General features: G+C 38.2%; 1 protein-coding gene across 6 annotated transcripts in view; it reads left to right on the top strand.

The window, feature by feature from the left end:
• The window catches only part of LOC119648869 (ecdysone-induced protein 75B, isoforms C/D), a 180297-nt gene that overhangs the window by 94478 nt on the left and 73797 nt on the right, over positions 1 to 12022 (top strand). The window contains exon 1 of one of the 6 annotated variants that reach the window (XM_038050761.1): positions 4305 to 5356. The exons of the other annotated variants lie outside the window; for them this stretch is intronic. Within the exon in view, the coding sequence (XP_037906689.1) occupies positions 4600 to 5356 (757 nt within the window). The 5' untranslated portion in view covers positions 4305 to 4599. Of the gene's footprint in view, positions 1 to 4304; positions 5357 to 12022 lie in introns of those variants that run through there. 6 annotated transcript variants of the gene reach the window in all.

Here is a 12022-nt window from a genome sequence, read left to right as displayed (position 1 = left end):
TAATCTTCAGGAAAATTTATTTCACCTCCTTCAGAATAACATACATGTGAAGCAACACATGTTGCCAACCTTTCAACCACTTGCCTATGCACGACTGGTAAGCTGCTAAAGGGAAGGCCTTCAGCTCTTTCTTCTGTGAAGCACCACTCGAATGATTGTTAACTTTTCTCCATATCAAACTCGGACACGCATATCTCATCACTAGTAATTATGCGTTTTATGAAGATCGGCCTATTATTCGCTTCAAAAATGAGGACATGTCTCATGAACCGTCTTTTGGTGTTGTTTTTGCACGAAATTCAGTTCTTGTAGGACGAGCCGGGATGCGACATGTTTCATATGAAAAATTTCAACCACAGTGTGCTGAGCGGTTCCGTATGCAATGCCAAGTTCACTAGTAGTTTGACTTTTCAAAAAGGTTGACATCTTATCTACAAATGAACGGTCATGGACTTAATGTTAGGTAGCAGTTATTTCCCAACTGGTGCAGTCTGTCACTAAGTGTATAGGAGTTTAGGATTAACTTAATCATCAAATAAGGAAAACATTATCATATGTATATCGAGCCAATTATAATGTTGTGTAATAGCATTTCATTTTCACTTCATATCCAGTATCCAACAATTCACAGACATACTAATGTTTGCAATATAGATTTTCAAGGAGTGTGCAGCTCGGACTGGTAGTAACGGACAAATAAACCTTAGTTGCAAATTCATGAAAGTTTACTCGAATTGTCTTTCAAGGTGCATAAGTACTGGAAATCGAAGTTATATTGAGTCTGAGTGTCTGTCCGGTTCTCTGCTAATTTGTTTGTCTGTTATTAGTTTTTTCCAAAATAATTATAAAGTTGTCATGAAGCCTAATGGAAGTGAGTGAGGTATGTATGCAGTCAATGGCGAACCTTCTGTCTGTAAGGAATTCTTCATTTTTTTGAGGAAGAGGGAATACTTCACCTACATGGTAAGAGGCTATGTTTCAAAAGTGTTTAACCGAAATTATCCAGGCAAAAAATCTGAAAGAGATCGTGCTAATCGCCTTGATCCCCCCGCTCTGTGAAAAAGGAGAATTACTTCAAGGACTCGTTTTCAAAAACTATCCTACCGAAAAGTCTGAAAAATATGGTGGTCCGGGCACATGGTATCTAGATCTTAAAATACTCTCCGTTACGATATTTGCTCAAATAACGTTAATAATAGAATATTTTTTGAAAATTAACTGCAAACCTCTGTTAAGCTCATCCTAGATTCGTAAGATTTTGCAGTCATAAAAGTTTAATATGAAGCATTATACTGGAAGATCTATCATTGTTAACAAAGTTGCTCCTTTCGCGTCAAATATCTACTAAAATGTTAATATAAAATCGAATTGAATGTTGGGTACATTCAATGTACAAATACTATGAGTTATATATTAGTGGCACCACCGTGTAACATAAAAGATCTACAAAACCTTTCATATATGAAGCGCCGAGCTTCCGATTTCCGACTTGTTTTTTTTTTGCTTTGAAAATTTGTTGTTTAAGGTCAATAAAAAGTTCCTAGAAAGTTAGTGAACTGGTGAGCGTTGGAAGTTCCAAAAGCGGTTAAGCAAGCACGCTCGATCTATGTTTTTTAATTTCTCACTCGGATAAGTTTTGGAAGAAAAATAAGCCGTAATGAATAATTTTTTGAAAGTACAAGGCTTGTTTTATGGTCCTGACATCGCATATTAAGCTGCTTATAACTCTACAAGGGCAATATTTATGGTAGAAAAAGAAGACGAGGCAGACCCTGCCTGAGATGGAATGATGGCGTAGGTCAGGACGCCAGACAGCTTTTAAGGATATCGAATTGGTAGACCTCGGCGCAAAACCGGGATGTCTGGAGTTCCTTATTAAGACAGGCCCAAACCGGATACCGGTTGTAGCGCCGTTGATGATGATGATGATAACTCTACAAGAGCAAAAACTTTACTGGCGTTTTTTTTCAAAACATGTTTTTTTGTCCACGCTGCCAAATGTGACTTAAAAAGTAATTATGCTATCAACTTCGCACAGATATTCTTTAACATTTTAACCTTTACATATACCTAAAATTTTTGTTTACATTTTACTTAATTTGTTACTAACAATGTTGTTTTTAACAATTTGATTATAAAAAGAAGAGTATTTTTTTCTTTTTGTGTTCATTTTTTTTTGTTAAAAATAGATACATACAAAGCCAGTAGACAGTAACTTATCTACTCAATTGGTGCAACAAAAAAAGACCAATCCTTGAAGCCGGCACACGGGGTGATCTCTTTAAAGAGAGAAACCATATTAGATTTTTTTTATTGCATAGATCATAAAATTAGCTATACCAGAATACGCCGCAAAGAATTCAAAGCGAAATTTGCGCAGAATTGAGCGATTACCGGGTACAGGCTTAAGCTTGAGCGCAAAAAAGGTAGTCGCTTCATGTCCTTACGTAATCTGTAGTCCTAGTAAATAACGTGTTATTACTTTGTAATTAGAAGTGAGAAATGTCTTCATATTCGAAAGGAGATTTTTCAAATTATTTTTTTTTTCAAATGCGTCCTTCTCGAAACATTATGTACAATGAAATCCGTTTTGGTTTCATATAAAAAGTGGAGTCGCTACACATTCCGCAATTCGAGAACTCTAGGTACGACCTTCAGCAGAGTAATCTCGCGTAACTTTGTTATTTTTAGTTTAAATTGTTCAAATAAATGCTCAAAAGTTGTTCAAATAAATTCTCAGAAGTTGTTGTTAACTAATATAATGTCCAAACTTGATTGAATTGCAATTGTTTTTTTGCATTAAAAAAATTTCACAAATAGACCTGATAATAAGCATTCTAATGTGATTTCTCCCTTTAAGCCATATGTAGAATGTCAATATCATATTATAGTGGAAAGTTTGACATACTTCATGATATACACTACAAGCTATGAACAAATGAAACCAACGTGCCCTCAAATGTTTTTAGAGGAGAAATCCACAAAGCCTTTCATAACTAAATCGTCGAGCTTCCGGTCTTTAAGTCCTTTTATTTTCGATATTCCCCAAGTCGATAGCAAATTGCCGTTTATTTGTTCTGTCGACATTTTTTCATCATCAGTAATAATAGTTTGAAAGGTGGACAATACCGGGGAAAATTTTCGGTTCATTTGGCATTGATTTTTACTTTTCTATTTATGCATCTGGACTCGATTTTTATGATATATTGCTAGTTTGCGACATCATACTAGCCCAAACTTTCGATTTTTTCAAAACACCCCCACTATTTGAATGCTATAAAGTTTCAAACATCTTTCAATACTTCCTAAATATATAGCACTTGACCTGCCCCTATTATCAAGGATTTTCACAAACATCACTATATTAGTTGAAATATTCAATAATGCTATTATTCTAAGAATGTCAATGCCGCTCCAAACCTCACAACGCCTAGTTTTTACAATTAATGGAGCAGGTAATGTTTTACGCTAGTCCTTTGTTATCTTTTTCCTGTTTTAGGCTTGAATGTACTCATGAATGGCATTCTTCGCACTTGAACCGAAATTATTACTTCGAGGTTGAACCACTGTACAACTAATTCCGTGCACATGACTGGACTAGAGGGTTAAATAAAGAAAATTAATGGAAAAAGCGAACTTGAAGTTATCAAAGTTCCTTTACCTGTTCCAACAGACACGATGCAGATGCTCATGTGCGCGAAACGCTATCATTCGGTCCCATGAACTTTACATGAAGGCCAAACTCGGTTATTCGCTGCATAATCTAATCTATCTATCATAACTATTTCTGCATTGGTGGTTGTCTAAAGATCGATTAGGCTGGTGGCACCGACCTTCAGTGCTCAACATATGAGTACATGCACGATCGCGGGCGCAATCATCACATTCACTATTATTACTTTTTCCCTGCCTCTCTGAAAGCGAACAGCGGCAATTATACGGAATCGGTGAAAGTCTCCACTAAACGTTGATGATGACAATTGAGCTATGCTCGTGTTGGTGTTAAACTTGCTCGCCACACATGAGAGTCGCAATCCATCCACATATGATCACATATGATAGCGCCTCGTTCCTCCTGGTCGGCATGCTTGCAGCCATATGGGCATGTACACAGGTCTGGCTGCTCTCTGTTTCGAACGGGACGGGGTTCTCCCTCTTCGTGAGAACTCCGCCATGGAACGCATTCCACATAGCCGTGGATCGCGAGCTTGAACCGCGATTTGAGAGAGGCCTACACAGCGAGTGTTGTGCGATCGGTGTGTGTTGAGCTATACGCCTGGCTGGGATGGAAAGACATCACAAGCAGTACTAATTTTCCTTTCATTGATGTGACTTAACTTATTCAGTCCGAGACACTGCTCGTTGTCAGACTAGCGAAGAAAGTTGTGCGCCTCAAAGGAACGATTACAGAATTGTGAACGAAGTAGATGCAACATCGGAGATGTTTAATGTTGTGAGAAGTTATGGTTATGGAATCGACTTTTAATTTAATTGAAGTGCAGTTTGAAAGAGAAATTGGAATTTCGTTGCGTTTCGTATGAATGTTGGAATTTTTGTTAGTTCGAAGGAATCGCGTCTTGTAAAGTGAGAGTTTAGGAAATGTTGATGCCAGCCGACAGCTCCAACAGTAAAATGTCGACAACGTCGGTTATCCGCGTTCAGGTGCCTGATTGTTCGTCGCAATCGTCATCAGCTACACCTTCATCTTCATCATCACTGTCTTTAACAAAGCCGAGGCAATGTCCGGCTAACCACACTGCCGACCCACCGTCCATTTACCACCATCCCTATCATCAAGTCCAGGCCACAGCCAATTCCTCGGATTCGGTCGTGGTCACCGGCAAGAATCACCACGATCCTCATCCACCTCCACCACCACCCCCAATGAAAATGCCACCAGTGCTGCAGTCAGCTCAATCCTCCACAACCCATGCTGTTGTCATCCAGCATCATCATTCACATCACCACCAACCCCATCATCATATGCAATCATCGCGGAGCGCCAGTGAAAATAACCAGACAATTATTGTGGTTGATCCTGCCAGTACTGGCGGTAGTGGAAGTGTCGGTAATAATGCTATGGGACACAGTATCGTGACAACCCAACGCGTCCCGCATAGTAACGTTATCTATGTGAACAATAGTTCAGTGCTGAAGAACAACAGCCGGAATAGTAGCAGTAGTAATAATTGTGGCCAATCGTTAGGTAGTTCGTGTGTCGTTAGTACCAGTGAATCGTCGGCAAATGTGTCGCAAATGCAGCAGCGTCCTCAGACGCCTGAGTATATAAAAAGCTATCCCGTCATGGACACGACTGTAGCAAGCTCTGTTAAGGGTGAGCCAGAGCTCAATATAGGTGCGTATCCTTTGTTTAGCATTGCTCCTTCTTCGTCTGTGGGTGCTACCGCCTTTCAGATTCAGGTGTTTATTAATAATTCTCCCTGTCGCGTAGGATTTGAAGTAATATGAAACTATCCCAATTGGAAGCCGTTGGTTGCTTTCGATACGAGGTTCTTAGACCAAATGGTTCTTAAATTTATGAGCGGCTTACTTTCAGATTCTATGGAAAGTTCCGTCTCTGAAATCAAAGAAAAGCACAGAGAATCACTTTCATCGAATCTGTGTTTATTTTCAACTTGGCCAATCTAACCAAATCTTTACTAATCAAACGGAAAGGAGTTAAAGTTCTCGCTGGTTTTGTCCGTGAACGTGAGAAAGAAGAAAACCTGTTCTCAAGACGTTCATAGCATAAAAATGTTTGGTTGAAAAAATAACAAAGAGAGCCCCCAAATAAAAGCGACGATAATGATGGAAGAAATACCAGATTCGGTTCAAAGCAACAAACTAAAGAAGTTTATTGCCATGGTTGAGACTTGTCAGTACCAGCAATGCCAATGTTAAAGCTTCATAAGAGTTCTACCATCAGCTCCATGTTATTACTAAATGGCATGTGGCTGAAGGAGGCGGGAAGTATCGGGCTGTGTACAGGCCAGAAAGAGACGCAACTAATAAAAACAAAATTTTCGGTACTTGGCCAACCTTGACCTCGAGGCGGCGAGTGTATGAAAAAAACGCAAGCCATCACCGCCATAGTCTCTCTTCACAATGCTTCCTCTCCACCACTTTTGCTATATTTACTCGGTAATATTCATACTTCTCCACATTTTTCAAAATACACCTATACCGACCCCTCTGAAAAAATTCATTGCGAGCCGCGAGTGGCTAGCATATGTGTAACGAACATTTTTATAACATTTTGATTATGAAGGTTGTTGCGTCAACGTCGCACCGCCGCGAACACCTATGCGTGAGAAAGAAATGGGGAACTCAGAGCAGAACGAGAAAAAGCACTGAATCTGAGAGTGTATTCATGGTTAAATAGTAATCGGTTATTCGCTTCGCACACGTCCAGCAAACAAACAGCCAGGCGTGCTGGTTGCGCTGGATGACTAGTGCTGCTGCTTGGCTTGGAGAGTTTCTCGCGGCAGACCTCGACGCAAGCTTTTTGCAAGGTGTTTCATATGCGGAAGTATCAATTCAGTGGGCAGAATAAGGTGAAACGAGTGGTTAACTCGATAGTTCAACAAACAACTGTTGCCTTTCCTATTCGCTCATCGTATCATGTCGGTAATGGAGTTATTATTGGCCTGGTCATTAGAAGTTTATGTAGTACTTCTGAGCGGATACATGGATGTTAATTGGAGTGTGCTTGACCTCTTCAATTTAAATGGATCTCAGGTATTCATGCGACAAGCGCCTCAGAAATGAGATGGATTGATATCCTTGACTCATTATGGTTTCCGCAGAAATTAATGTTGAATTTTTTTATATCATAGACCTGATGGTCTAGAACACGATCCGAATGGACAATCTAGAATTTTACTTCTTGTCTAGTTGCATTTGCTTGATGTTATTTGTTTCCCCAATAAATAAAGACTTTATTTGAGAAAGTACTAATTAATCCAGATAAAATCTACTATGTCAAAATGGAGAACGGAGAACCACGTCAATGTACAGGCCAGGTGCCGATGGACGTGTTAATTAGAAGGCCGAAGTGGCAGTGGATAGGTCCCATCTTAAGAAGGGGCGTCAACTCCTTAGCTGGCTATCCCATGCGATAGGATCCTTTATCCCAAAGTAGTCGATTAGTGGGCCGTTCTAGAGACACGTGGCTTAGAACAACGATCTGATCTGTAATTTTAGAAATTAGCTCTAAAACTACAGATCAGAAGAACTTCTCAGGAAATGGTTTTATAGAAGTAGTTTCTTTGTTTTCTACAGTAAACCTATTAAAAGAAAGTATTTCCTGTTTTACTATAGATTTATTGCGGTTTTTTAAAAAATGCAGACATGTGTTTCGGACACAACATGTGTCCTTCTTCAGTGCTGGTTTTGTACAAAACCGGAAACTTTTTCTTTTAATAGTTTTATTTTTAGGGAATTCCTAGTGAAATTTAGAGCACGCGGGCAGGAATCGACAGTGAAGGCTTAAAGGGACATTTATTTCTTTAAAAATGTTTAAAGAATGCTAAAGAATTATATTTACTACCGGCTTGCAAATATACACTCCTCGATTTTCCTACGACAATCAAAATATTTAAAGAGATCACCCACCATATGATTCACATTGAAATCTATTCTTATATAAATAAATTAGCCATAATGAAAGGATCGACGAAATATGATTTATTCTTGTGGAAATCTTTAGGAAAATTGACTGAATCAATTATCAATTCTTATAGAAATCTTTAGGCGAGAGGTCGAATCCACTGTCCTGGTGATTATGTTACCAAACGACGTAAACTTTACTTGGTCTTCTTCTGAAAAATTAGATATAGATGTTTTTTTTTATAATAATGGCATCAGCAACTACTGTATTCAAGATAAAATTTGCCATTTGACATCAGCAGTCTATTGCCTCATTGAGTGGGACTGCCGATTTTGAAACATCACTTAATTTTTGGTGTATTTATCCGAATATTAGTCGAAAAGGTTCTTATCGTTGGAAATTTATTTTGTTTTCATCCCTATATCACTAAGGATCTTTTGCACATATGTATATTTCATCCGTTCATAATAAGCGGCTAAGTATAATATAACTGCAGAGTATTCCTTACTATGGTTCGTCCTCAATTAAAAGTACCATGTGCCCGAATGACTTAGTGGTTAAGGCACTAAACTATCACAACGGAAGGTTGCGGTTCAAATCCCACTGCTGGGAGAGAGATTTGCCTCCTGAGTGGATGTAGGATACCAGTCGATACAGCTATAAATGAGTACCTGAGTTGAATTAGGGCAATAATCCCGGCGAGCGTCATGCCATCCACGCTGCTTTCTAATATATTGGTGCGGTCTTGAAATGAAGTGCTCTAGCACGAATTGCATCATTAACCCCAAATATTGGAAGGAAATTAGCCATGGATAGGAATATTATACCGTTTTTAACAAAAGTACGCAAAGACAAATTATATTGCGCTAAGGAAAATTGAAGGAAGGTCGCGGTTCAAATCTCGCTGGTGGCAGTGGGATTTGTATCGTGATTTGACGTCGGACACCAGTCGACTCAGCTGTGAATGAGTACCTGAGTCAAATCAGGGTAATAATCTCGGGCGAGCGCAATGCTGACCACATTGCCTCCTAGTGTACCGTTACGGTCTTGAATGAAGTGCTCTAACACACTTCAAGGCCCTGATCCAACATGGATTGTTGCGCCAACGATTATTATTATTATTAAGGAAAATTGAAAAAAAATAATTGTATTTATGGGAATTGTCACTGCCTAATTATTGGTTGGTTGTGCGTTAGCTACGGGACGACCTTACTTCCTCGGGTTCGAAATCCGGTTGGTCATGGGTGTTTGTGTTTATCTTTGTGCTTGATCCACTTTTATAAGCTTGTCCATTGCTCTAGGGTTATTATTTGCACGAGATTCAATGTAAGATAATAAAACTGACGCAATCTTATTGAAAATGAAACGGGAACAACATAATAAAAAAAGACGGCACGGATGTCGTATGCTTCATAAAGGAGCGGAAAGGAGACACAGTATCGCATTCGTGTTTAATGTTTGAATGTCCGGCAATGAAAAATATAACGTAGAACAAACAGTAAGTCCTTGACAGAACCTAACAGCTTTTGTATGTTATAGCAATTACGAAAGGTCTCTGGTATACAAAAATTTGTTTAGATTGGGACCAGTTGAAAACCAATCTTTAAGGAAAATTACATATATAATATATATTAAAGGTTTGGGTCCGGCAAGTCCTAACGAACTAAATGTCGTATATTAGTATCTACGGTGAAGCCCCATTGAGTGAATGAAGTTATCTTAAAACATAACAGCTCTTCCGAACTATTTCCGATTTCCAATTCGTTACCTATTTTAAGGGACATGCGGCAGAGAAATACAACTTTGAAAAGTGTGAGTACGAGGTTCTCCTTCTTCTATTTTCTTCGATCCTTCTACATCAACGTACCAAGAGGGATTTAAGCTCATTGTACTTGGAATGAATCTATCTTTTCTGGAGTTATACTCTAGTTCAAACTTTTCAAAGCGATGAAAGAAGGGCGTCGAGGCAAATTCTTAATTAAAAAAATTATTGAGTTGCACGAGGCAGCAAATTGTAATTCTGAAACTTTGGGTGCTTATCTCAAAAGGAGGGCTTTGTGAACCAAAAAAGCGTGAAAAAGGTTCTTTACAATTGATCTCACTCGACAGCAAATGGATACGGGCTTCGCACATTTCAATTTTTAAACAAAAAAAAACTTGTTGAAGTTTGCCTTTTATCTTTTGAATAACCAGGTAAGGCTATTTTCATTTTGAGTAACTATCTGGAATCAGTTCATTGTGATAATGATAGCAACTTAAATATCAAACAGTAGATTCTTCGAAAACCTATCTTACATGTGTAAATTAAAAAGAAACGAACGAAGAATATGATATAAAAATGTTCTTCGTTTCTCACCAGTTATTGATTTTTACTTCAGAATATTTCCAAAATTAGACCATGATTACCACCAATCAACCCCAATGGAAAGTGTGTCATGTTTCAATCAACTTCTAACCTTCTAACTCATCATCAAATACATTTTCATACACGTGAATCAGAAAATTATTACTCACTGTGTCCTCGAAAATTACTCATAAATTCAAGGACATCAAGAGTTTCTTGACACACACGTGTCATAGAGATTTCCAAAATTGTTATATATTGCCTTAGAAAACTCTATATTCAAGGTATTCCCCCACCATCCATTTCAGCATCAATCGTTCACTCACACTCAGTTAATGGCCACATTACGCGTAAAATGTTCGAACATGAACTTTTCAAATAATGAAGGTCATTGCCGAATTAGATAATTCCGCTACTACTGCTGCGTAGGTTATCTTTTCATCTTTTGCGATATAAACTATTATTCTATGGATAGTGTGATTATTTGATATAGTGAAAAAAATTGAAGGCATTGAAAGTTGACCTTTTCCATATTGTACTTAGGTAATTGGTTGAATTGTTCGTGTACATGGAGTGCGTATGCGAATGTTAGGGTCAAAATTTTCAAGCATGAACGAACGACCTTAGTGAGGAGAGGAAGGTGAAATAGAATATTATTTCCGAATCAAAGGGGGACGTTATAAAAAATGCTGTTGGTGATGTATAAGTACGATTGCTGTTTTGGGAATATTCAATGCGCACTTGAGAATTTTTTGGTATACATTTTCCATGAACTCATAGAGTAAACGAAACATGAACCCAAGGTTTTCCTAAGCCTGCTGAGACTAGCGGTATTAATGGTCGATTAACGAGAAAGGACTAGAAGAATATAAATTAATAAAACTTCTAGTTTTCTGGAAATTCTTGTTTGCGCAAGTAGTAAAAGCAGAAATTAAAATTAAATTAAATGGCAGAACATTTATATAGAAGAATATTTTTCGGACTTTAAGGATGGAATGAAAACGCAATCCATTGGATTTTTATTATATGAGTTGCTCTGAATTCACCTGAATTCGATAGCAAGTATATTTTCACTGCTTACGAAATCAGTTTTCGAGCAATGACGTCGGACTAAATTATGTTCCCTAATCCGGTCAAGATTAGGGAAAGAAACTTTTTATCTCTCTCATTATTTATTATTATCAAAGCAATAGGTGAAAACCTAGATCACTTTACAGTTAGCTATACAGCAACATGTTAAATTTCATTTCAGTCAGTTTCTATTGAGCATTTCCCATGTTTCTAGCAAACGTTTTCTAAGTATAGCGGGCGATTCAATCATATTTTTCTTTCGAAAAGGTCAAAATTGGTATCAAGTCCTCGAATAAAAGGCCTGAAATTATTTGATAAAGCTCGGCCAGGTTAGACAATACTAACTCTTACTTATGTAAAAAAATCATAGGACAAAAACTCTTTTCGGTAAATAAATAATAATTAGTGGAAAGCCAGAAGATTCACCGTCGCATTGCAATTTTTTCCACTGCGCTTAATCATTTCTGTAGTGAGACCAATTCGCTTACCATGAATTTCCAGTTCAACGAACTCTTGGAAAAACGTTGGTGCATGGGTTATATCTTTACCTGCTCGCCAACTCGCTGGCTGCTGCCAATGGCATTGTAGCCCGGCAGATATTTTCTTATTGATGCACTTTAAAATGAAATCCAGATCAAAAAACTCTTAAGCGAGCAACACAACAGCATTGTTGTTGTTGGCTTTGCTGGTTTGTCGAAAAAAGTGAAGGATGTCAGTGAAAGTGATTTCACTTTCTTTCGGCTTGGGGCATGCGAACGAGTGAGACGTTTTTGGCTTCACGATCCATGTACATTTTCGAAACTGTGCGCAATTGCATTTTTAGTAACCACAAGAGTTCAATTACTCGGTTTGCTTGCGCTCATTGATCAAATCTTGCACGAATCATCGTTCATTGCAATTGGTTGCTCTGAAATGTCCACAATGAAAGATGCAATGCGCCCGGCGGAATCAAATACTCCAAACAGCATGCTTGGCCAGTCTATCTAATTCCTACTTCT

Source organism: Hermetia illucens, chromosome 2 (genome assembly GCF_905115235.1).
Source record: "Hermetia illucens chromosome 2, iHerIll2.2.curated.20191125, whole genome shotgun sequence".
Classification (NCBI taxonomy): Eukaryota; Metazoa; Arthropoda; class Insecta; order Diptera; family Stratiomyidae; genus Hermetia; species Hermetia illucens.
This window is presented reverse-complemented; position numbering and strand designations above follow the sequence as displayed.